This window comes from Pogona vitticeps, chromosome 2 (assembly GCF_051106095.1).
Source record: "Pogona vitticeps strain Pit_001003342236 chromosome 2, PviZW2.1, whole genome shotgun sequence".
Lineage (NCBI taxonomy): Eukaryota > Metazoa > Chordata > Lepidosauria > Squamata > Agamidae > Pogona > Pogona vitticeps.
In genome coordinates, this window is record NC_135784.1 from 18,934,118 (window position 1) to 18,960,283 (window position 26,166).

The window sequence follows — 26,166 nt, forward strand, 5'->3', positions numbered from 1 at the left end:
CTAAGATTATTCTAAGATTATAAATGCACCTGTGAAGGTGGAGGGAGGGAGTGGAAGGCCTCCCTCGATGATCTTCACATCCGGGCAGGCTCATACAAGGAGATGCCACCTTTGCAATCGCTTTGACTCAAGCCGTTTAGGGCTTTATAGGTTGAAAGCAGCACTCTGAACTGTGCCCAGAAACGGATTGGCAGCTGGTGGAGCTGCTGTAACTGGGGGTGGGGGTGGGATATGTGCTCCCTTTAACCAGCCCCAGTCAGCTCTGTCTGCTGTGCATTGGACCGCTGAAGTTTCTGGACACTTTCCAGAGGCAATCTTAGGTAGAGTGCATTACAGTAAACCAGCCAGGATGTCACTGGAGCCAAATCTGATATTTCGAGGAACAGGTGCAGCTGGCGCACTAGTGTGAACTGTGCAAAGGCACTTCTGGTCACAGCCGAAAACCTGGTCGCCCGGACTCCGGGAGGAATCCAGGAGCACCAAAGCTGCATACCTTTGTTTTCAGAGGTAGTGTAACTTCAGCCAGCACAGGCTGCGTCCGTATTCCTGAATTGACATTTCAACTGACCAGGAGCACCTTCCCTCATAGGCATCCTTCAGTCTCGAGAGACTATGGTAACATGCTCTGTCTGGAGGACTTTGACGCTGTACGCGAAGCTGGAGTGTCCTTTCCAGGGCACAAAGCCTGGGTAAAATAATATGGAGGATAGGCTGTTACCCAAGCAGCAGATCCCCCCTCTCCACGTCACTGAAATAGTCCAGTGGAAAGGCAAGAGCCAATACAACTGGTTCCAGCGATGTCGCAGGAGTTGACAGAATGACACAAACTGCCTCTGGGACTCTGGCTCCAGATTTTGTCTCGAGGTTAACTCCTGAAGCCTTTTCCATCAGTGGATATAGCCACAAGGCAGTGGAGGTTTGAAATCGGAGTTTTCCTTCTCCTAGATGGGCTGCCTCCCAAGGCTGGCGAGCCCCACTATAATTAGATTATAGTGGAGCACCTCTGGATTGTCAGTTTATTCACCCTCATCCAGTCCATGACTGATACCAGACCCTGATCTAGAGCCGAAACAGCTTCCCAGTGGTTTCATGAAGATGCTAAATAACATAGGAAACAAATTGGACGCCTGGGGGGGACCCCACAGGCCAGCAGCCAGGGTGTTGAACAGGAGCCTCCCAGCACCCCCTTAACTGTGTTCTCTCCTCCAGGAAAGACTGGAGCCAACATAAAACAGTGCCCCCCTTACTCTGTTGACTTAGAGATGCGAGGCACCCTTTGCTGGTCTACCTTTCCCAGCAAAAGGACCTGATCTTAGACTCGTCAGCTGATCTGAAGCCTCCGGGACACTGATGACAGGAGCACCAGGGGAAATCCCAAACACGAACCCCACTTCTTTTGCAGGGTTTTCCCCCAAACTCCTTGAAAGGAGACAGCAGATATGGAAGGACCCCGGGTGGCAATCAGCCGCGCAACCCACTCCCCTTTGGGGACTGAACTGGCTTACCTTCCCCTTCCTGGTTCCTGGGGTCTGATCCTGCACCCCAACACCCGTCCTCCCACCCCAAATCCCAGATACTCAACCTGCAAGAGAAAGGCTTGCTTCTGTTACTTGCAGAGTAGGAAGATGATTGGCTCCTTTCCCTCAAGGGGCGGGACAGGAAGTGGGTGCTGCAGGGAGGCCTCTGCGGCCTCTCTAGGACTCCATGTGCCCTCGTTTCAGTCCTTGCAATCCCGCGGGTTACTATGGTGACTGTTTTGGTGAACTTGGTAGAACTCGGAAATGTTACTTTTTTGGAGAGGGCGGGGGGGAAGAATTTCCCCCCAGCCAAAAAAGTAACTAAGATACAATATTTAAATAACTCAAATAAATCACTTTAAAGTAACTTTTTAAAAAAGCTTAATTTCTTAAAATTTAACATTTCTTTTAAGCTTTTCCCAGAATTTAGATCTGGAAACTCCATAGTTCTCTGCAAAGCGTAAAGAAATCTTAATGCACTGAAGTCCCGAAAAAGTAACGTTCCCGATTTCCACACTCTCAGCTGCTCTTCAATTGTTATAAATTTTTTAGAACTTGTTATCATTTGTTGTAAGCCGCCTAGAGTGGTCGAAATGACTAGATAGGCGGGGTAGAAATACAATAAATAAATAAAAATAAATAAATAAAATTGTACTTAAAATATTTAATGTGATTTTAATTGGCTTGAACCTGTTCTGAGCTCTCAAAATGATGTCATTATTTTATTCGTAGCTGCAAGAACTCCCACAAAACATATCTTTCCAAGAAATAAGGTACTTAGCAAAAGGCGTCCATGGTTATTTTGGCAGAGGAGGACAACTGACTTCCCTCATCACTGGGATTAAATAAAATTAAATAAAATGCAAAAATAGGCAATATTTTTGGAGTTTACATCTAAAGAGTAACTTTCCTGGCAAAATCCACTGTGCCATAAATTTTTGGATTTATGGCTCTTCACACTGATTAAGGGTTTTTTTTTAATCCATAAAAGCTTGTATCTTGCATGATAATGATTCTTTTAGTGGTCTCTTTCTTAAAATAAATCAAAAATATTTTTGAAAGCACAATGTTTAGAGTAACTTACTACCAAAGCTAGACAGTAAAGAAAACTGATGGGGAGGGTGGAATGATTCCTTGGGAATGTGGTGCTGGAAGAAAGCTTTGTGGACACCCAGTGGACGGCCAGAAAGACTGATAGCCTTGATTTTGAGGCTTTTAGGACATATGAGCTACTCTCCGGCAGAGGATCGGACACAGACAAACTGGCTGTGTGGTACCATACTTTATTGAGAAAACAAAGGATGCCAAAACCGAGACTTGGGGCTCTTCTTATAAAGACCGAGAAGGAGTCCGAAAATACGGTTGTTGTGGTTTTTTTGGGCTGTTTGGCCATGTGCTTAAGGTTGTTCTTCCTAATGTTTCGCCAGTCTCTGTGGCCGGCATCTTCAGAGGACAGAAGTCAGAACTCTGTGCTCTGGTGCAGTTTGTGGGATAGTTGAGTATTTATAGCTGTGGGATCAGCTTTTGATGTTTTCAGGAGATTGGGTGATTATGGTGATCAGCTTGTTTTTGTTGTGGTTATAATGTTGTGATGAGGAGAGATGATCTGTTACTGTGATTGATGGGTGTTGCTAGCTGGTCTTTTGTGTGCTCTGATCACCGGTCCTTGTGGCTGGGTAGAGTTTGTTGATCTTTTGCAGGCTGTATTTTTCAGTGCTGGGAGCCAGGCTTTATTTTATTGAGTTTTAGACTTTCTTCTTTTTGGTTGAAGCTCTGCTGGTGTTCTGGATTTCAATGGCTTCCCTGTGCAGTCTTGACATAATGATTGCTGGTGTTGTCCAGTACTTCTGTATTTTGAAACAGAAATTCATGTCCAGCTTGTTTCAGGGCATTCTCAGCTACTGCCAATTTTTTCCGGCTGTTTTAGTCTGCAGTGTCTCTCATGTTCTTTGATTCTGGTGTGGATGCTGCATGGATGTAATCTCCTGAAAAGGACAAAAAGCTGATCCCACAGCTATAAATACTCAACTATCCCACAAACTGCACCAGAGCACAAATAAAGTTGTAACTCCTGTCCTCTGAAGATGCCGGCCACAGAGACTGGCAAAACATTAGGAAGAAAAACTTTAAGAACACGGCCAAACAGCCCAAAAAACCCACAACAGTCATCAGATCCTGGCAGTGAAAGCCTTCGGGAATACATTGCCCCCAAAATACATAGATCAGTGTAAGAAGGTTCGGGGTTTGTCACTGGGTGTTCTGCTCCTGTCAATCGATATTCTTAACAAACAAGTTGTTTTTTCCACCAAGAAATACTCTCAATGCACATTTTCATTAAAAAAAACACACAGAGAGAGGTTGCTTATACTTTATTTTAAAAAAACTTCTAGCTATTCCAGTGAGAAAACACACAACTTGGCATAAATAAGAACAAACATAAAAATATTCTGCCACATTAGATGTCCAGAGGTTGATCAAATACATATTGACTACCCTACTTAGCATAATTTTTCCAGCATCTATCCCCTGATTGGCGCCTGATAAGGAGAATTCTTGATAATTTGGGAGCGTTTATGTGCATGCCCAGGTTTTATGAACATTAGAGGAGGCTTTTTTGTCAGTCCCACCAGCTCCACAGGTGTGCTTGGCGGGGACACGGGAGAGGACCTCCTCTGTGGCTGCCCCCAGCCCTTGGAACTCCCTCCCACTAGAAGCCACGGCGTTTTGCACAACAGTCCCCAGAATTCCTCGCCCACTGAATCCCTAAGCTATGTCAGGTATTTGGGCAATCAAAATTTTCAATAATTCATGATGAAGGGATGATAGACTCCCAAAGTCCAACAGAGCAATCACATGGAATTAATTAAATAAATAATAACATTTAAAGAGGTGGCGATGATGCCAATTATTTGACTCTTTTCTCCCATTCACAGAGCAGAGGGGGAAAGAGATCCATTTCTACCTCAGAGGAGACCCATGCATGGCTGCTTTTCTCACCAACTTCTTCCTTTTCCAAATAATTTATTTTATTTTATTTATCATCTATTTATTTTAAATAGCTTTACCCCAGGTTTTTCCTTAAAAAGCACCCAAGGTGGCTTACAAAATTAAAAAGACAGTATTTAAAAAGCTTTAAAAACCAGTTAGTGTACAAGATTAAAAAAGAATTAAACAAGTACAGGTATTAGATTGGAAACTGGTAAATAAAATCAATACTAAAACAGCAGAACACAACAATCAATTTAAAAAGGAAAAAAAACTTTTCAAACCATCAGTTGCTAATCCTGAAGAGAAAGGTCTTTGCCTGCTTTTGGAAGGACAGTGAAGATGGGGCCAGGCTGGCCTCCAGTGGGAGGGAGTTCCAGAGTCTGGGACCTGCCACAGAAAAGGCCCTCTCTTGTGTGCCCAGGAAGCATGCCTGTGAGGTTGGTGGGAATGAGAGAAGGGCCTCCTCCGATGATCTTAATGCCCAGGCCGGCTCATCAAGGGAGAATCTTGGACCCAAATAATTGGGTATGTTCCCTGATTTTCGCATGCTTTTATTCTGCATGATGTTTCCTTTTTTTACTCCTGCAGGTGAGAGGCAAAAGAGTGATACGAGAGATAAGCAGGAGGGAAGAGAAACTGAAGCAAGAGAAAAGGGGAACCAGGCATCAGTGGTCTCTTGTGGCTCTCCTTTTAGGCTTCCCCGACTTTCTTCTACTATGACCAAGCTCCTTTTAATTTAAAAAAATGCCATTTATAAATTGAAATTAAAGAAATAAAACCCACAAATAAAACTTGGTTTAAGTTAAGAAAAACACATGTCTTTCAAATTAGGAAGTTTGCTTTCTTTTTATATGGTTTTAATAATATTTTGTAAGCTGCCCAAATTAGGAAGTTAGGAATAATAATAAATTACTATTATTTAATAAATTATTATTATTTTTATTTAACAATAAATTGTTGTTGTTGTTGTTGTTGTTGTTGTTGTTGTTGTTGTTGTTGTTGTTCTTCTTCTTCTTCTTCTTCTTCTTCTTCTTCTTCTTCTTCTTCTTCTTCTTCTTCTTATTATTATTATTATTATTATTATTATTATTATTATTATTATTATATGGTTTTAATAATATTTTATAAGCTGCCCAGAGTAGTGGTATGTTCACTAAACGCGCGGGGTATAAATCTTAAATAAAGTAAGTTCTGGATTCTAACAACTCTTAAATGAATCCAGAAATTCGCTGATGCGGTTTTAAATAATCTCCCCACCGCAACTAGAGGCCAGCCCAGCCTCATCCATGTGCTCATGCCATCGATTGAATAGGCCTGACCAGTCTTGCCAGGAGTTTGGAGTGCCTTCAGGAAGCGGAAGACAGGTTTCCTCCAAGCTAAAAAAAGAGGTATATTTACAAGAAGAAAAACGAAGCTGACTGTAAAATATAAGTGCGAGTATAATAAAAAAAAAAATAAGTGTCCTGGAGCTGTTCCCCCCAAGGAGAAAAGGCTCCCTATGGCTCTTGGAGGACTGAAGTGGAGTGAAGTGGGAGGGGGAAGAGAGAGAGAGAGAGAGAGAGAGAGAGTGTGTTCCAAGTCCTAGAGTGGCCGCAGAGGGTGAGCGTTGCAACACCGACTTCCTGTCCCCTACCACCCCACTTCCTCCCGAAAAAAAAGCAGCTAGGCATTCTTCGCCCCCACCCACTCCGCCGCAGCGGTGGGTCCAGCCTTTATTCTCGTCCCCCCCCCCCCCGAGTTGCTGTTGCTGCTGCTCCCCGTGCAAGGCTAGAGGAAGGAGGCCGGTGAGTGGAAGGGGAAGGAGGCCAAGCTGGAAGGGGAAGGAGAACGGTGAGTGGGAGGCCTTCCTTCCACTGAGGCCAAGCTGGAGAATTGGGTGAGGGGGGAAGAAGAGGGAGGCAGGGTATGCACAGAGAGAGAGAAAGAGAGAGAGAGAGAGACTGGGTACCAAGCAGGGCCTTGGGTGGCTTCTCAACAATCCTGACCTCAGGGACATCTTCCTCCTCCTCCTCCTCCTCCTCTTTATTTTAAATATTTTTCTTCCTCTACTCAGGCAAGAGGCTTATTCTTACATGGATTTCACACCCATAGTGGTGGTGGTGGTGGGGGGGAAAGCCACCTGGCACATTTTTTCTCTCACTTCCAAAGGGTCAACAAACCCCCACCTCCACATCCCCAATTTCTTGAAGCACCGGCGACCCATCCCTCCAAAACCTGAGCGTGGAGAAGTTGCTCCAGCGTTGACATGTTGCCGATTTGTATTTATGGCAACCCATTTCAAGGTTTTCTAGGTATGTAGTGCTTCAAAGTGGGCACTGAGGGGCTGCGCGACTTGCCCGAGACGACACAGGCTGGCACGCTCCTGGGAGGCAAAGGGTGGAATCGAACCCCTGACCTCAGGATCTGCATCCAACTCGCTTAGTAAAACCACTTCTGAGCACTCTGTACCTAGAACATTCCGGAAAGGGTCACCATGAGTTGGAACTGATTTGGCAGGACATAATTATTAGGTAGGAAATGAATTAAGTAGGAGAAAGTGATCCAGAGCAGAGGAGAAACGGGTGTGTGTGTTGCACTGAATGAAAACAGCTTGGGATTTAGGCACTTAAGGGGGCAACTTTCCCCCACAGCCGTCCCCATTACGCTCTGTCTCTCCGTCTTATCTACTAACCCAGGAGGCTCCTGAAATATTTCTGGAACAGAATGCAGGCCTGTTCACAGTGGATGTGAAAAAGTGGAATGAAACCTGTTTACATTTGCAGAACTGAAGTGGAGCAGAAGCGGAGGTGCAAAAAGCCTCTCCTTCACTTCCCTTCAAATCCCTACAGAAAAAGGAAGGTTGCCCCACTGGCCCATCTCAGACCCTCCACAACACCCCCATTTATCATTTTTAAAATCCATCTTTTAAAAAAGTGTCTCATTCTCTTTCCCCCCCCCCCCAACCTCTCTGTTCTGTTAACCTGCAAATTTCTTTTTTGTACATTTGCCCAAACTGGAACCCATTTCAAGAGAGTTTTTATCTTCAGAGGAACAGAAGAAAAGGAGATTGGGAATGGATCACAGATTATTGTTTGGGGAATAGGGAAATTTTTAGGGTTCATAGTGTTGTTGCTTTTTTTTTTAAAAAAAAAAGATTTAACTGTTCTTCCTTTCAGGAAAAAAAGAAAATGATCCGTTGTCATTTGTGAATAATTGTCCCGCTTAGTAAATGAAATTGATACAGACCGAAGGGGCTTGTGGATGATGCTAACTTGGATTCCACACCAACCCTACCTTTCAGCCTATCCTTACCTTAAGAATTAAATCGGGACCTGAATAAGGAGCTGTTTTGAGCCCTGATGGAGGCTGAGCTGGGTGACAGATCAAAAATAGAAGAGGAAAATCCAGCTGTTCCTGGACCAGCAGCAGAAGGCTCTGATGCCATTGATGCAGGAAGCTCTAGAGACTTTGGGGAAGGAACTAAGCAGAAGTTGAGCGCAGAAATGGTTGATTCAGACATGCCACACCAGCGCTTCAGGGAGTTCTCCTACCTGGAAGCAGAGGGACCCAGGGAGGTTTGCAGCCGGCTCCATGACCTCTGTCTCCAATGGCTGACGCCAGAAAGGCACACAAAGTCTCAAATCCTGGATCTGGTGGTCTTGGAACAGTTCCTGACCATCCTACCCCCAGAGATGGAGAGCTGGGTCAGGGAGTGTGGGGCAGAGACCACTTCAGAGGCGGTGACCCTGGCTGAAGAGTTCCTCCTGAGCCAGGCAGAGGAGAAGAAGCAGGAAGCCATGCCGGTGAGAACTCGTCTTCTTGATAATTACATAATTATCAGGGGCTACCTGATATACAGTGGTGCCTCACTTAACGACGATAATCCATTCCAGGAAAATCGCCGTTAAGCAAAAACATCGTAAAGCGGAAATAAAAACCCCATTGAAACGCATTGAAACCCGTTCAGTGCGTTCCAATGGGGTAAAAACTCACAGTCCAGTGAAGATCCTCCATACGGCAGCCATTTTCGCTGCCTGTATAGCGAGGAATCCGTCCCTAGAAAACAGCGGGGGGGGGGGATTTTGAAACCGCCGATCAGCTGTTCAAAAAACGTCGTTTTGCGAAGAATCGGTTCCCGAAGCAGGGAACCAATCATCGCAAAGTGAACTTCCCCCATTCAGACCATCATTTTGCGATTGCAATTGTATTCTAGAAATTATCCAGAGGGCTGTCTCAAATGTTTATGTCAACAATGAGGTTTTGGTGAATTTTACAAGAATGAGGTGCAGCGAAAGCCTTGTCTTTTTGGGGTTAGAGAGTGAGACCTTGCTACTCCCCCCCCCCAAAAAAAATAAAAACTGAGTTACTTACAGAAGTTGCAAACAGGTGTTTGGGACTTTCTAGCTTGAACGATTTCCTCCTCTCCTGCTTTAAATTTAATTTTATAAAATCCCAGATGGCCTGAACTGGATGTCCAAAGAACTTTCATTCAGAACTAGTTGAACGTCCTGAGCAAATATGAATATTGTCTTGATAAATACAATATTCTGAAAAGACTGTGGCGTTATTACCAGGCACACTTTCTGTAGGGGAGAGGGTTTATTATGGAGTCAGGGTGCCAGCGTGCAAAAAGCCCAGTCCTTTTTCATATCCAGAAAGTACTTCTCCCACTGGCATATTTGACCCTATTAACCTAACGGAGTCCCAGTTACTGAGCACCAACATCTTCAAATGGGCTGAGAAGGGAAAAGAACAACCAACATTGTTCTTTCAATGAACTTGGCCTTGCCTGATCTTTTTTTTCTTTTTCAACTTTCGGCTACTTTTCTTTCAGGTGAGGGCAGCGTATGGCAAAGCAGCTGATCACTTTCCGGAGGAAGAGAAGTCTCCACTGGGCACACCACAGAAGACCCCCTTCAGGTGGATTGTGCTGAACAGCAGTGGAGGTGCCACCTCTCCAGGTAAGTGGTTTTGTGTGTGTGTGTGTGGGGGTGTATCCGTGTGTCTTTGTAGCTTGGGCTCCTTCTCTTGAGTCCACATGGAATGCCTGAAGCCCCTTGGATGTAGTTGGACAGAAGATGGTTCCGTATAGATTTTCCAGCTGTTGGAAGCAGAGCACCATTCCAACTAGGGACAATTTTCTATTTTTGGAAATAGATCTGGTATTTCTTGATCTGAATTCCCAGCCCCAGAAAAGCTCCATGGAGAACTTTCATCCTTAAGCCATTTTGCTCGCTTTCAGAAAACACTGAGCTGTAGGAGAAAGGCAGGGTAAAAATATTTTTAATAAACCAAAAAATTAAGCAGTGGTGTGGAGCAGTGGTCCCCAACCTTGGGCCTCCAGATGTTCTTGAACTACAACTCCCAGAAGCCTTCACCACCACCTCTGCTGGCCAGTATTTCTGGGAATTGAAGTCCAAGAACATCTGGAGGCCCAAGGTTGGGGACCACTGGTGTGGAGGATCTTGTTGCTCTCTGTTCCAAATCCAGGCTTAGTCCGAAAAATCTAAATCAAGAATTTCCCTCTTAGTTTGTTTGAATGGAAAATCTTAAAACAAGGAGAAATTCATCAGGAATGGTTGGTTCCATTTTCAGCCTACTCTTAAAAGGTAAAGGTAAAGGTTCCCCTTGACCATCTGTGTCCAGTCATGTTTGACTCTAGGGGGCGGTGCTCATCCCCGTTTCCAAGCCATAGAGCCAGCGTTTGTCCGAAGATAATCTTCCGTGGTCACATGGCCAGTGCGACTTAGACACGGAACACTGTTACCTTCCCACCGAGGTGGTCCCTGTTTATCTACTTGCATTTGCATGCTTTCGAACCGCTAGGTTGGCGGGAGCTGGGACAAGCGACGGGTGCTCACTCCGTCACGTGGATTTGATCTTACGACTGCTGGTCTTCTGACCCTGCAGCACAGGCTTCTGCGGTTTAGCCCGCAGCGCCACCATGTCCCTACTCTTACCATCAATAAATTTCTCCTAATGTTCAATCAAATGAAGTTTTATCCTTGACACAGATCTTTGACATGTAATCTTTCACTCTGGGATGAGAAAGAGCAGGTCTTTGGCTTTTCTTTAAAACAATGTGATAGATTTTCAGATATTTAAAGTTAACTTTTAAAAGTTAAGATAGTGTTTAATGTTTACTTGCTTTTAATCACTCAATTGTATTTTAATTAGTGTTTTAAATTCTATTTTTAATATTGCAAGCCACCTTGGGGTCCCCGTATCAGGAGAAAAGGTGGCCTATCAAAGAAATAAGGAAACAGAATAAATATTTGCAGGGTTTGGTTGGATCTTCCCCAGAGTCTACGTTTACATAGATTAACATGATTTAATTTTTCTAATTTTTTCTCCATGGGCTTCTTTCAGTCCCTGATGAGGATGAGTTGATTTCTGTTCATGAACGGAATTGGAAAATGTTTTTGAAACGTGTAGGTATCTTACCCATGGCCTCTGTCTCCCTTGTAGGTGACGGGATGAGCCTACGGCCTTGTTCGAGGGGGTCTCCTGCAGTGGCAGAGAAGACGGGCATTCGGACAGATCAGGTAGGAAAGGAAGAAAAATGGGAGGAGAATTCTGGGACAGGGTTCCCTCCATTCCCTGGGAGGAAATGGAAAGCAGGACTGCTAGATTTGAGCAAAAGATCATGAGGTGAAGCTAAAAAAACAGGACGTGTGAACTGGAATCCTCCTGTTGTTCCTCAGCTACAAAGATTAAAGGCATGCTGGACTGAATGCCATAGACCAGTGGTTCCTGACTTTGGATCCCCAGATGTTCTTGAACTAACGCTCCCAGCAGCCTTCACCACCAGCTGTACTGGCCCAGGATTTTTGGGAGTTGCAGTCCAAGAACATCTCGGGGACGCAAGGTCGGGAACCACTGCTGTAGATCGTGGCTGGTAGCTGCTGGTGCATTTATGGTCCAGGATTTTGGCCACTCTCCTTGAATTCCTGTTTGCTGGTGGTGGTCAGCGCAACGTTTACCAGTGGATGCCACATACTAGCAATATCTGTCTAAAGGCATTTTTAATATTCATTGGCGTTTATCAGATAAGGCTCCCGAAGTGACTTACAAGTCGTCAGACATCCACTGTCCTAAGGCTTGTGCTCCATGATGTAAAAGGAAAAAAGCGTATAGGAATAATATAATAACCATGTGCTGCCAAGTCAATTTGGACTTATGGCGACCCTTTTCAGGGTTTTGCAGGTAGATCAACTTTGGGTCCCCTGATGTTCTTGGACTAAAACTCCCAGCAGCCTTCACCACCAGCTGTGCTGGCCAGGATTTCTGGGTCTTGTCGTCCAAGGACATCTGGGTGACCCAAGGTTGGGAAACACCAAGGTAGAGAACACTCAGAAGTGGTTTCCCCTTCCCTTCCTCTAGGGGGAGCCCTGGGACTGTGCAGCTTCCCCAAGGTCGCCCAGGCTGGCTCTTCTCCCCAGGAAGCCCAGTGGGGGGAATTGAATTCCAAGCCTCTGGCTCCACAGTCAGGTACCTCAACCACTGAGCTATCCAGCCAGCCAGCTAGCGTTCCAGGAGGAGTCGAAACCAGCAGATAAACTCAGCTCTTCAAGTTGTATAGTCCTTACTCGGAATGCGTCAAGGAGTGGAAGCCGTAAAGCGTTGGTGGCCTTCAGCCCAGTCTCTGGAAATGGCCCCTGCTTTCTGTCAGCTCCTGTGCCTTGGACTTGTGAAGAGGCTGCTGCTGCTGGAAGACAGCAAATGAAGAGGGAAACCCAAAGAGCACGGGCTGAATCCCTGCTTCCTTTCTTTCCCTTTCCTGGAGCCTGATGAGGTTCCCCCCCCCCTTTTTTGCGTGTCTTAAATGCGCCGCTCTTGTCTTTGCTGGGTCGCTCTGGCTTCTAGCAAGAAAGAAAAACAGAAAAAAATGTCTTTCCCTCCTATTTCTCTGCATCACACCTGATTTTATACTCTGCTATCATGTGCTCCAGTAATCACCAGCTTATTTATTGTCTGTATAGATCAGTGATTTAGGTCGCTGGCTGTGGAGCCAAAGGTTGGGAGTTCGATTCCCCCCACTGGGCCACCTTGACAGGGGCTGGACGTGATAATCCCCTAAGGTCCCTTCCAGCTCTGCAGTTCTAAGATGATGGTGATGAGCTTTCTGTTGTTTTTTTTAAACCAAAGGCACAAATGCTTTCATTTTTAAATGGGTTATTGTTCTCTGTAGCTTTTAAATGTTTTAGCGTTGCTTATGGACTGTTCTTAATATAATACTTGTTCGATTTCTTTTAAAAATATTTGTATACATACTGCTTTTAGCTTTTAAGTATCGTATTTTAATGGTTATAAGCTGCCTTGGGTCGTTTTAAGGAGAAAGGCAGAGTAAAAAATATTTTAAATAAAAATAAATTTGATTGCTGTGGGTTTTTCGGGCTCTTTGGCCGTGTTCTGAAGGTTGTTCTTCTGTCCTTTGAAGATGCCTGCCACAGAGACTGGTGAAATGTTAGGAAGAACAACCGTCAGAACATGGGCAAAGAGCCTGAAAAACCCATAACAACCATTAGATCCCGGCCATGAAAGCCTTTGCGAATACAAAAATAAATTTCTCCATGCAGGAAACCTCCTTGATTTCCTTCATGGCCCTTTTCTGCACCTTTTCAGTTCTACAAGAAGCTTTTGATGATACAAAGGATTGAAATCCACTGGATATTTTCTCGTTATTTAAGGATCTGGAGACTAACAAGGAGGTAGCTATGAACTTCACAGAAGAGGAGTGGACTGTGATGGATCCAGACCAGAACTCTCTGCACGGTGACCCCATGGAGGAGGATCCTGCCCATGCGACCCCTTTGGGTAAGGCTCCTGTTATGGTGATTGGCTAGGAAATACTTGGTGTCTTTGGTGCTTTACTGCCAAATATAAACCCTTTTAGGGTTCAGGAAGTCGAGTTCCATCTCTTAGCTGCAGGTCCATTTAAGAAAAAGCTATTACAACTGAATCCATTGCTTGGTTTTGTTCTTATCGTGAGCATAAAGCATGGCTTCGGTTGAAAAATTATGTTGATCTTGTTAGTTGGCGTTTTTAACAGGCCAAGTTTTTTTTAAAGAATACCCTTAATAAACATTTTGCTTTAAAAATATTAGGTAAATGTAAAGGTTCCCCTTGACATTTAGTCCAGTCGTGTCCGACTCTAGGGCACGGTGCTCATCCCCATTTCCAAGCCATAGAGCCAGCATTTCTCCAAAGACAGTTTCCGTGGTCACGTGGCCAGCGCGACTAGACACGGAACGCCATTACCTTCCCACCGAGGTGGCACCTATTTATCTACTCACATTTTTTGCATGCTTTCGAACTGGTAGGTTGGCAGGAGCTGGGACAGGTGACGGGAGCTCACTCCGTTGCATGAATTTGATCTTACGACTGCTGGTCTTCTGACCCTGCAGCACAGAGGCTTCTGAAGTTTAACCCACAGTGCTACCAGGTCCCACCATAAAAATATTAATTAACCTTTATTTTTAAAAATCGTGCCGTCAAGTCAATTCTGAGAAATAGTGACTCTTTTTCTGGGTTTCCGAATAGAGAATACATAGAATTGGTTTGCCCTCCCCTTCTTCTGGGGGTGTTTTGGAGACTGTGTAGCTTGTCCAAGACTACACAGGCTGGCTCTTCTCCTGTGAGGCCAGTGGGGAATTGAATTCCCAACCTCTGGGACATCATCACTGTTCTGGAGATGTACGTTACGCAACAGGATTTCAGCCAAAAGGTCATTGAAAGAGTTTACGATGACATTTAAAAGGGCGGGTGTGATGGCAGTGGTTTATTTTCTTTTCTCCTTTTTCAAGAAACAGTTGTTTGAAATGGCTTCCCTGAGGGGAGGAAGGAGCCCATTCCCACCATGGAAGAGGAAGATGTCAAGTACTCCTTCTAACTGGATTTCTTCCATGGATTCCTTCCTCCAGGGTCACTTTCCTCTCAAATAATTTTCCTCGTCTTATTCCTCCAGATGGTGTGAAGGACTGTGATGGAAAGAATGAGCCCTCGGGGAGAAAACCTGAATCCAAACCTATGGAGAAGAAGAAACTTCTCAAGATTTCTCAAGATTTAGCCTCTCGTGAAACCCCACCGCTTGAAGCATTTAGCCTTGGAAAGGACCGGAAAGCATCACCCCAGCTGGCAAAAAACATATCTGGCGTATCAAGTAGCAACGTAGCTATACGAGTTCATGAAACGAGGAAGCCATTTAAGTGCTCGGAGTGCGGAAAGAATTTCAGGTGGAAGGTCCATGCCATTTTACATGAAAGGACCCACACCGGAGGGAAATGTTTCATCTGCGCAGAGTGCGGGAAAAGCTTTGGTCAGTACAGTAGCCTGATGAAACATCAAGGGACCCATACGGGAGAGAAGCCTTACAAGTGTTCGGAGTGTGGGAAGAGCTTCAGGGAGAGATGTGGCCTCGCGTACCATGAAAGAACGCACACGGGGGAGAAGCCCTACAAATGCTTGGAGTGTGGGAAAAGCTTCAGGCAAAGCCAGCATCTCGTGGAGCACCAGAGAACCCACACGGGGGAGAAACCCTATAAATGCTTGGAGTGTGGGAAAAGCTTCAGGCAGAGCAGTACCCTCGGTAACCACCAGCGAACTCACACAGGGGAGAAACCCTATAAATGCTTGGAGTGTGGAAGGAGCTTCGGCCACAGCGGCAGCCTGGCTGACCATCAGAGGACCCACAGAGGAGAGAAGGTGTACACATGCTCCGAATGCGGGAAAAACTTCAGGCAGAGCCGAGACCTGGCTGCCCACGAAAAAAGCCACATTGGAGAGAAGCCGTATAAATGCTCGGAGTGTGGGAAGAGCTTCAGGCAGAGCCGAGACCTGGCTGCCCACGAAAGGACCCACACAGGCGAGAAACCGTACAAATGCTCAGAGTGTGGGAAAAACTTCAGGCAGAGCAGTAACCTTTCCTCCCATCAAAGAACACACAAGGGAGAGAAACCCTATAAATGCACAGAGTGTGGAAAGAGTTTCAGGTGGAACCACAGCCTTTCTAAACATCAGCGATCTCATGTAGTCATGGAAATGACATAAATGCTTAGAACAGGGGGTAAAAAAGCTTTGGGTAGAGCAGCCTTACTGTGAAACCGTTTAAATTATCAGAATCTGGAAATTCCTAAGAATCCCACAGAATCCACAGTGGTTCGCAATATGATTCACAGAGAACATCTGTATCCTGATTGGTTTATGGGATTTGAGAAGAACACAAAATATATAATGTCGACTAGCCTGTTTGATGAACTAAAGCAATGTTTTGCCCTGAAAGGAGAGGTCAGGTGTGTTAGTATATAAGTCCATCCATACTGGGTGACCTTCGTCAGCCCCACATGATCCCTGGCATCCCAGTAAGTCTTAAAAATGTAGCACATGAATGACAAAATGATCCCAGAACTGAGCATGTAGCGAGACAGACTTGAGGGGAAAAAATAGAATGAATGGATAAGAGAACAGCAAATCTGAGAGAGACAGAAGATCAAAGTAGTCTTTCCTCTGTAGTGGAGATTAAATCTTAATTAGTTCCCTCTTTTAGAGAAGTCAGTACTACAACAGATTCCTGTCAGAGCCGTTTTAGCTCTGCACCCTAAAACCTCATATAATATAATAATAGAGTCAATACTAGCTCATAGTGACCTTCTTCAGGGTTTTCTTGGTACAGAATACAGTGGTGCCTCGCATAGCGATGTTAATTGGTGCGGCAAAAATCGCCGCTAACCGAAAACATCTCTATGCGATTTTAAAAACCTTATTGAAATGCATTGAAACCCCTTCAATGTGTTCCAATGGGGGAAAACGTACCTTTAAGGGAAAATCCTCCATACGGCAGCCATTTTTGCTGCCCGGTAAGCGAGGAATCCGTCCCAAAAAAGAGCGGGTGGCCATTTTTTTTCCCGGCGGCCATTTTGGAATTGCTGAACAGCTGTTGGAAAAAATCGCTATGCAAAAATCGGTAAGCGAAACAGCTTACCAATCACTGCAAAGCGATTTTTTACCATTCAAAACGTCGATATGCGATCGCTTTTGCGATCGCAAAAACCTAATCGCTATCTGGATTTGTCTTTAAACGGGGCGCGCGTTAAGCGAGGCACCACTGTACTCAGAAGTGCTTCCCCATTCCCTTCTTCTGGGGGTATTTCTGGGTGTGCAGCTTGTCCAAGGCCACCCAGGCTGGCTCTTTTCCCAGGAGGCTGTAACAAGTGGGTACGGTAGCCGGGGGGGGTTGAGTGGTAAAGGCGGGAAACAGGCGCGGAGGCGAGTCTTCTTCAAAATCAACAAGTTTATTAGAACGAACATGCAACTCAACAGGATCAAATGGGTCCTTTAGAACATCATCAGACAACAAATGATAACGTTTAGGGGGCCGCGGATCCCCACTCTCACTAAAGTCTACCAGGGGGCCGGGCCAAAACGCTCCCGATCCGTCATCTGTCGCAACGGGGCACTTCTTACCGCGCACACCGTCCCGCAACAGGGGTGGCGGGCCCAATCTCCCTCCAATGGCCTCTGCTGAAACTCGGGCCCCGGCCTGATCACCTTCCGGCCACCAAGGAAATTCCGCGGGTAGACCGATACTATCCATTCCAGTGGGTCGTATACGCGGCCGCTACGACCAGGAGGCAATGTTTCGGGCGAGATGCCTCGTCCTTGTCCCCAATTAGGAAGGTCACGCGCAAAGTCTCCAAACCCTTCAGCCCCAAGCATGGGCTCCGTCTGAACCCCTCGGGTTACATAACCTGCTAGCGCTCCTTCCCCCAGCCAACTGAATTCCCGCGCCTTTTCCCCCTCCTTTATGTCCTCCCACATGATCAAATCAAACTCCACCCCTTCTTCATCTGCCAAGCAGACTTCCGTGGGCCTTCTCTTCTTTCCCTCGTCCTGCTCTATCTCAACCAGGACGCCCTCCACGCAGCCACTCTCCTCTGACTGTTCCTTTCTTTCGGAGGACGGCACACTCAGACTCACTCCTTCACACGCCCCCCTCTCCGAGTGGGCCGTCCTTTCCTGGCGTTCTCCCTCTTCCTCGCCCTGTCGAGAAAAATAATCTGCGTTAGAGTGGGCGCTCCCCTTTCTGTATTGCACTTGAAAGGAGAATGGCTGTAAGCTTAAATACCACCGGGTCAACCGTGGGTTGGTATCTTTCATCCGGTTAAGCCACTGAAGAGGGGCGTGGTCAGTGATGAGAGTAAAAGGGGCTCCCAACAGATAATACCTCAATGCCTGGATTGCCCACTTGACCGCCAAAGCTTCCTTCTCAATTGTGGCATATTTCTGCTCCCGCACACTCAATTTCTTACTCAAATACATTATGGGGTACTCGATTTCCCCCCGCCTTTGAGATAGTACCGCCCCGATACCTCTGTCAGACGCATCGGTCTGCACCAAGAATGGTAACTCAAAATCGGGTGCATAACGGCTTGGCAAGGCGGATAACATCTCCTTGAGCTGGTTAAAAGCAGCCTGTTCCGCTTTTCCCCAAGGTAGTCCTTTTCCTTTCCTTTTCTTAGTCAGGTCAGTCAGGGGGGCGGCAATCTCCGCGAAGTTAGGCACGAATTGCCGATAGTACCCAGCTAAGCCTAAAAACTGTTGTACCTCCTTTTTACTCCTGGGCACTTCCCAGGAGACCACCCTCTCGACCTTGTCCGATACAGGCTGGATCTTTCCTCCTTCTACCTGGAACCCCAGAAACTGGACTCCCTTCCGCGCGATCTTACATTTTTTGGGGTTCACCTTCAGTCCAGCTTGATCTATCTCCTTTAAGACTGCCCGTATGTGCTCCACATGCTCTTCCCACGACTTGCTATAAATCAAGATGTCATCAATGTAAGCACCCGCGAACTCTTTCACTGGGGCCAACACTTGATCCATAAGTCTTTGGAACGTCGCGGCCGCTCCGTGCAAACCGAAAGGCATTTTTTTGAAATGGAACAAGCCCCTAGGGGTCACAAAGGCGGTCTTTTCTTTGTCCTCCTCCCTTAAAGGAATTTGCCAATATCCTTTAGTGAGGTCCAAAGAGGTCAGGTAGACTGACCCTCCCAACCTTTCCAAAAGGTCATCCACCCTAGGCATGGGGTAGGCATCAAATTTAGAGACTTCGTTTAACTGGCGGAAATCAATGCATAAGCGCATTTGTCCATCCGGTTTTGGGACCATTACTGGGTAACTCCTCCAGGGGCTACGTGAAGGTTCAATAACTCCTAGATCCAGCATGTCCTTCACCTCCTTATCAATAGCTTCTTTGAGGTGGTAAGGCCATGTCCTGTTACCAGCCCGGGTGACTACTCCCACAGGAGTATGAATCTCATGGCAAATCAACTGAGTTTGCCCCGGGGTTCCCGAGAATAAGTGTCTGAAGTCATTCTCTATGTCATGCAGGTCTCTCTGTTGCAGAACATCTAAGGTCTCATCTATGGGCAAGCTTCCATCAGCTTTAAGCCAAATCTCTGTTTCAGGTCCAAATTCATTCTCTTCCACCTCTCCCCACAAGGCTTCCCTCTCTTTCCACTCTTTTAATAAATTTACGTGGAAAATGCCCTTCTTTTTGGTTTTGTCGGGCATGTATATCTCGTAATCCACTTGGCCTATCTTTTGGATAACCTCATAGGGGCCCTGCCAAGTGGCAAACAACTTAGCCTGATCAGAAGGCATCAATAATAAGACTTTCTGCCCCGGCTTGAATTCTCTCAATTTAACGTTCTTGTCGTATCTCGTCTTTTGGCCAACCTGTGCCTTGCCCAAATTGTCCTTGGCTATACCTGCTACCGTCCTTAGATGTTCTCGCATCTCTATAACATGTTGTACCGTGATGCGGGCCTCATCTGGTCCCTCCTCCCATTGTTCCTTCACCAAATCCAAAATCCCCCTAGGGTTCCACCCATACATCAACTCAAAGGGGGAGAACCCTGTGGAGGCTTGTGGTACCTCTCTGATGGCGAACATGAGGGGAGCCAACAAGAGGTGCCACCTTCTAGGTTTTTCCATGACCAGTTTCCTTATCATTCCCTTCAGCGTCTTGTTGAATCGTTCCACCAAGCCATTACTTTGCGGGTGATACACGGCGGTGTGGAGGGGTTTTACCTCTAGGAGGCGCCATAGCTCCTTTAAGGTCTGACTCATAAAATTGGAGCCCTGGTCTGTGAGAATTTCCTTGGGAAAACCCAATCGAGAAAAAACCTGCATTAACTCACGAGCAAGCACCTTTGCAGTGGTTGTCCTAAGGGGAACTGCCTCTGGGTATCGGGTGGCATAGTCTATTATCACCAATATGTGAGTGTGTCCTCCTTGGGATTTGATCAGGGGACCCACGATGTCTAGTCCTATTCTTTGAAATGGATGGTCCATAAGGGGCAAAGGTATGAGCTCGGCCCCCTTTTGGGGTTTCCTCTGTGTCTTCTGGCACTGTGGACAGGTGGTACAATATTCCTTAATATCCCTCCCTAGCGTGGGCCACCAAAACCTCTGTTCCACCCGCGCCCTCATTTTCTCTTCAGCTAGGTGTCCTGCCAGCGGGACATCGTGGGCCAACTCCATCACCTTAGTTCTCCATTTAAGGGGTACCACTAGCCTCCGATCCCCCCCTTCATGTACATAATACAATAAATTATTATGCATTTCCCATCCGGTTTGTCCTCTTACTATCGTTCCCGACGGTTGTGCTGCTAACAGCGGCTCTTGCAACGAGGCATCGTCCTGTTGCATGGCCCTCACTTGCTCCCGCGAGGTCTTCTGCAAAAAATCGGACTGGTCTTCACCTTGCAAATCTTCCCCTTGCAACCCCTCTTTAATAGACCCAACCGCGCGCGAACCAACCCAGTCCCGTCCAAGTAACATTTCTCTGGAGAGTCCCGGAACAACGCCAATGTTCATACGCCTCTCCTCTTGTCCCACCTTAACATTGGCCCACATAGTCTGATACCTCTTGAGATCACCATGAATACATCGAACTGAAAACCCCTCATCCTTTTTGTCCCCCGGCAAGTCTCGCACCAGCGTTTTCCCACACCCTGTATCAATGAGAGCTTTCTTCTTTTCCCCATTCACCCACGCGTCTATCTCCCATCGTTCCGACGAGGGTGCAGTTGGTTCCTTTACAGCCACCATTTGACCCACCCACGAGCAATCAGCCCCCGGGCAATTTTTCTTTACATGGCCGGGGACCCCACAGGAAAAGCAAATGGGCCGCCCCTCCTTGCCATCACGCCATACCGCTCCGGGATTATAGATGGGGCGTCCGTCTTTGCCTTCCCTCCATCCCGTCCCCGGGGCGTAAATCCGTTGATCTACCGTGATCGGCCGGACCGGTTTGTAATTGAAAGGCTCGAACATTTTTCCGCGCGCCTTGGCTGGTCCGCTCATCTCTGCTCCTTGTTTCGCACTAAAATTGGGTGCTGAAAGTGAAACCTCTCCTCCACGCGGTTTCTGCTTCTCCGCCCAGGGGGCGGGCGCTTCCTTGTTGACTCCTTCCGTGTTACTATAATCCTCCAATAGGGTTATCGCCCGCTCTAGTGTCTTCGGGTTGTTTTTCTGTATCCAATCCTTGGCGTTGGCCCCTAGTGACTGTACTAGTTGTTCTAGGACTACCGCGTCGACTATCTTCTCCCCGCTGTTCTCCATTGGTTTTAACCATCGCATGGCGTTGGCGCGCATCCGTTGCGCCACTGTACGAGGGTGGGTCCCCGGCTTCCATTTGAGCTCCCGCAGCCGCTTCCTATAGGTCTCCTCAGTGAGATTGAGCGTGCTCAAAATAGCGTTTTTAACTGTCTCATATTGGGTCGCCTCCTGTACGCTTAAGGTATCCACCACCTCCTGTAATAGCCCTGTAAGGCAAGGGATGAGGACCAAAGTCCACTGGTCTCTCGGCCATCCCGCCGCCAGCGCGACCCTCTCGAAAGTGTGCAAGTAAGCCTCGGGATCGTCCGTGTTTGTCATCTTTTGCATCCGGATTGGGGCCGGTCCCGCCACCAAGCTTCCTCGCACACTCGCCACGTTTTTCGCGCCCTTTTCCTCTCCGCCTCCTTGCCCGCGTAACTGTCTCGCCATCAATATCTGTTGCTCCGTTAAACTCTCAATGAGCTTAGCCTGTTTCTCCATGGCTTCCCGGATCTTGGTCATCTCCTCCTGTCCCGCCAGGAGCGCACCCCCGGCCCCACGTTGGGCGCCACTGTAACAAGTGGGTACGGTAGCCGGGGGGGGTTGAGTGGTAAAGGCGGGAAACAGGCGCGGAGGCGAGTCTTCTTCAAAATCAACAAGTTTATTAGAACGAACATGCAACTCAACAGGATCAAATGGGTCCTTTAGAACATCATCAGACAACAAATGATAACGTTTAGGGGGCCGCGGATCCCCACTCTCACTAAAGTCTACCAGGGGGCCGGGCCAAAACGCTCCCGATCCGTCATCTGTCGCAACGGGGCACTTCTTACCGCGCACACCGTCCCGCAACAGGGGTGGCGGGCCCAATCTCCCTCCAATGGCCTCTGCTGAAACTCGGGCCCCGGCCTGATCACCTTCCGGCCACCAAGGAAATTCCGCGGGTAGACCGATACTATCCATTCCAGTGGGTCGTATACGCGGCCGCTACGACCAGGAGGCAATGTTTCGGGCGAGATGCCTCGTCCTTGTCCCCAATTAGGAAGGTCACGCGCAAAGTCTCCAAACCCTTCAGCCCCAAGCATGGGCTCCGTCTGAACCCCTCGGGTTACATAACCTGCTAGCGCTCCTTCCCCCAGCCAACTGAATTCCCGCGCCTTTTCCCCCTCCTTTATGTCCTCCCACATGATCAAATCAAACTCCACCCCTTCTTCATCTGCCAAGCAGACTTCCGTGGGCCTTCTCTTCTTTCCCTCGTCCTGCTCTATCTCAACCAGGACGCCCTCCACGCAGCCACTCTCCTCTGACTGTTCCTTTCTTTCGGAGGACGGCACACTCAGACTCACTCCTTCACAGAGGCCCAGTGGCGGAATTGAACTCTCAGCCTCTGGCTCCACAGACAGATAACTAAGCTGCTCAGCTATAATCTCACATGTTGTTCTTTAGTCGTTAAGTTGTGTCTGACTCTTTGTGACCCCATGGACCAGAGAACACCAGGCCATCCTGTCTTCCACTGCCTCCCGGAGATTGGTCACATTCATGTTGGTCGCTTCGATGACACTGTCCAACCACCTCATCCTCTGTCGTCCCCTTCTCCTCTTGCCTTCACACTTGCCCAACATCAAGGTTTTTTCCAGGGAGTTTTCTCTTCTCATGAGATGGCCAAAGTATTGGAGCCTCAGCTTCAGGATCTTTCCTTCCAGTGAACACTCAGGGTTGATTTCTTTCAAAATGGATAGGTTTGTTCTCTTTGGAGTCCAGGGGACTCTTAAGAGTCTCCTCCAGCACCACAATTCAAGAGCATCAATTCTTCGGCAGTCAGCCTTCTTTATGGTCCAGCTCTCACTTCCATACATCACTACTAGAAAAACTACAGCTTTGACTATGCGGACCTTTGTCGGCAAGGTGATGTCTCTGCTTTTTAAGATGCTGTCAAGGTTTGTCATCGCTTTCCTCCCAAGAAGCAGGCGCCTTTTAATTCCGTGGCTGCTGTCACCACCTGCAGTGATCAGGGAGCCCAAGAAAGTAAAACCTGTCACTGCCTCCATATCTTCCCCTTCTATTTGCCAGGAGTTGATGGGACCAGTAGCCATGACCTTAGTTTTTTGGATGTTGAGCTTCAGACCATTTTTTTGCACTCCTCTTTCACCCTCATTGCAAGGTTCTTTAATTCCTCCTCACTTTCTGCCATCAGAGTGGCATCATCTGCATATCTGAGAGTACTGATATTTCTTCTGGCAATCTTAATTCTGGTTTGGGATTCATCCAGTCCAGCCTTTTGCATGATTTATTTTGCATATAAGTGAAATAAGCAGGAGGACAGTATACAGCCTTGTCGTACTGTTTTCCCAATTTTGAACCAATCAGTTGTTCCATATCCAGTTCTAACTGTTGCTTCCTGTCCCACGTATAGGTTTCTCAGGAGATAGACAAGGTGGTCAGGCACTCCCATTTCTTGAAGAACTTGCCATAGTTTATTGTGGTCCACACAGTCAAAGGTTTTCGCATAGTCAATGAAACAGAAGTAGATATTTTTCTGGAACTCTCTGGCTTTATCCATAATCCAGCGCATGTTAGCAATTTGGACTCTAGTTCCTCTGCCCCTTCGAAATCCAGCTTGTACTTCTGGGAGTTCTCGGTCCATCGCACTTCTTGGTAATCTCACATATCCCCCTTTCAGATCCATGCTCTGATTATGTTCTGTGAGGTACGGACATTTGATACAAGTTTGGGGAATGAGATCAGACAACTTTCTAATGTTTCAGTATATTTTTTGTGTAATTGAAAGGAACATGGGCTTCGCAGGACATTACTGAACCATGTGTCTGGGGCAGGTTTTGAAGGGTCAACACTAGATTTTTGGGGGTGGGATGTACTAATGATGCACCCACATGCGAGGTTTTGGTACACAGTTTTGTGTGATAGAATGGACCTGAGATTGGTGGAACAAAATGGAGCATAAGTACAATTAGATCTCAAGCCTACGATTTGGGGGTCAAATTATATTAGAGGGTTTGTAGTTAACGGAAATTCTTTTTTGTCGCAGGGGAGTGGACAATGTGACCCCTTCACCCCTCTGCACAAAGATTCGAGCCTTTATAAAATATTTTGTTTCCTCCTCAAGTGAGGGTTTTAGCCTCACTCTTTTTTTCCTTTTTGTTTTTTTATTTCACAGCAAATGTTTTCCCAGGATTTTGTACTTGACCCTGGCGAACTGATCACAGTCAACTTTCACCCAAGCTGAGAGGAATCTGCCTCAACAACTCCTGCTTGTATGAGAAGGGCCCCTTCCTTAACACCCTCCCCTCTTAATCCGTAGGGCTCTGATTTATTCACTACAGTGGTGCCTCGCAAGACGAACGCCTCGCGGGACGAAAAACCTGCAAGACAAATGGTTTTTGCGATCACTGTGGTGCCTCGTAAGACAGCTCCTTCTATGGCTGTGCTTCGCAAGACGATTTTTTTTTCAAGACCGATGCCTCGCAAGATGAAAAAATTTCATTCGTCTTGCAAGGTTCCCATAGGAATGCATTGAAATGCATTCCTATGGGAAATCGCTTTTTGCAAGACAGCGCTACTCGCAGAACGAATTACATTCGTCTTTCCGAGGCGCCACTGTAGTTGGGAATTTCGCCAGCTCTTCAGAGCCATGGACAGATAGAAGTTTTAGGTGGTAACAAGATTAGTTTACTAATTCTTAAAACCTGTTGCTAGTTCTGTTTGTAATAGATTGTGCATGTCCCAGTGGCCTGATGCTTTAATAAAGCTCAGTGTGATATTTTATTCAGCGTGGCTTCGTAGATGTTTCATGTCGGCTCGTGTGCCACCGAGCTGGGAAAAGGAAGCCAGAACCCGATGTCTTCACCAATGCACCACATGACTAGGTAAAACCACGTGCACTATCACAAACGATGCTATCCTCCAGCCACCGACACATTGCCTCAGTCTTTCAGGGATCAACCAGTGGAAGAGGATGCGGTGCTTAGAACCAACAAGATGCCACATCTGGTCCTGGTCTTGTATTGCCTTTTGAAACAGCTGAATATCACCATATGGCTAATATTATAACACCCACACACACCTTTGTGCATGGATGTAACATTGATTTCTGCGGGGATTTCCAGAATACCATGTGGGTCCTTGCATGAGGCTGCCTCATTCGTATTGGTCAGGAATTTCCTATTTTTGGCACTGCAACCCACAAAGTTCACCAGGAACTCCCTCAGCCAGAGTTGTAGGACCTCTCTAGGCGGGAAATCCAAATCCTCTGAGGTGTTTTCCATCACTCACAGGTGAAGATCTCAGAAAGGCTCCTTAGCACCTTCCCCATTTACACTGAAGAAGGAGAGGGTGGCTAGGAGAGGCTGGCCTGCAGGGGAGCCTCAAGGCATGGTGGGACTGGTAGCTTTTGAGCAGCACCCTGTACAGAAACTTATTTTGGCGGAGGGACTACCAGTCCCAAACCCCCTTGTTTTGTTCTTCAGGTTCTGTCAACGGTGTGTCTCAAGAATCTACCCTGCTGTAATGCTTTGCAGCTCCCATGGAAGGCGCCTTCTCCATGCTTTAAAGCAGGGGTCTCAAACTTAATTTACGTGGGGGCTGCTGGAGGCAGAGACTGAGTGAAGCTGGGCCGTATCAGATTTTTTAAAAATAAAACCTCACATAATCGCCTTGCCAAAGGAGAAAAGCCCCCATCGGTACCTGCAAAATTAAACACAACGGGGTGCCCCCCTACAGGTGTGCATGCACACAAACACACACGCACGGAGGTCCAGCAACCTACTTTTGAGGCCTTCCCTCAAAAAAAGGTGCACTCGGCAGCAGCACTTACCCCCACCACAACAGGGGAGCAAATTTTGTGAGGCGAGCCCAGGCAGCCTCCAGAGCCGAGGTGGCTGAAGCAGGACAAAGAGGAGGAGGAGGAGGAGGAAGCACCGCTGGGTGCTGAGGTGGCTGCTGGCCGGGCTGGTGCTTGGGGTGCTGAGAGAGAAAGAGAGCCAGCGAGTTGCTTCCTTGGAAGAGGCGGCAGCAGCTGCTGTTGGTGGCTTGGAGGCGCTCTTCGAGGACGGGCCAGGAGCGAGCT

General features: G+C 47.1%; 2 protein-coding genes across 3 annotated transcripts in view; one reads left to right on the plus strand and one right to left on the minus strand.

Moving 5' to 3' along the window:
• The window catches only part of LOC110091615 (uncharacterized), a 38,588-nt gene extending 37,013 nt beyond the window's left edge, over nucleotides 1-1,575 (minus strand). Inside the window, exon 1 of the mRNA XM_078386812.1 lies at nucleotides 494-1,575. The gene's annotated coding sequence lies outside the window, so the exon portion shown is untranslated. The remainder of the gene's footprint in view (nucleotides 1-493) is intronic.
• Nucleotides 1,576-6,137: 4,562 nt separating this feature from the next.
• On the plus strand, nucleotides 6,138-24,866 carry LOC110091610 (uncharacterized). Of its 2 annotated transcripts, none has more exons than XM_078388143.1 (7): nucleotides 6,138-6,335; nucleotides 7,661-8,287; nucleotides 9,319-9,445; nucleotides 10,953-11,029; nucleotides 13,175-13,301; nucleotides 14,452-16,683; nucleotides 22,442-24,866. In XM_078388143.1, exons 2-6 carry the CDS (start codon nucleotides 7,844-7,846, stop codon nucleotides 15,531-15,533), a joined length of 1,857 nt encoding a protein of 618 aa, XP_078244269.1. In that variant the 5' UTR covers nucleotides 6,138-6,335; nucleotides 7,661-7,843; the 3' UTR covers nucleotides 15,534-16,683; nucleotides 22,442-24,866. The 2 variants fall into 2 exon arrangements, with proteins under 2 accessions (XP_078244269.1, XP_078244270.1); XM_078388144.1 differs by having other exon boundaries at nucleotides 6,138-6,289.
• The last annotated feature ends 1,300 nt before the right edge of the window (nucleotides 24,867-26,166 follow it).

What these genes read in the sequence shown, in the direction of transcription:
- LOC110091610 (XM_078388143.1), top strand. Translation starts at nt 7,844, where the DNA reads ATGGAGGCTGAGCTGGGTGACAGATCAAAAATAGAAGAGGAAAATCCA. An exon ending in CGGGCATTCGGACAGATCAG is followed by an intron (nt 11,030 to 13,174) that starts GTAGGAAAGGAA and finishes TCGTTATTTAAG; the next exon opens with GATCTGGAGACTAACAAGGA. An exon ending in TGCCCATGCGACCCCTTTGG is followed by an intron (nt 13,302 to 14,451) that starts GTAAGGCTCCTG and finishes TTATTCCTCCAG; the next exon opens with ATGGTGTGAAGGACTGTGAT.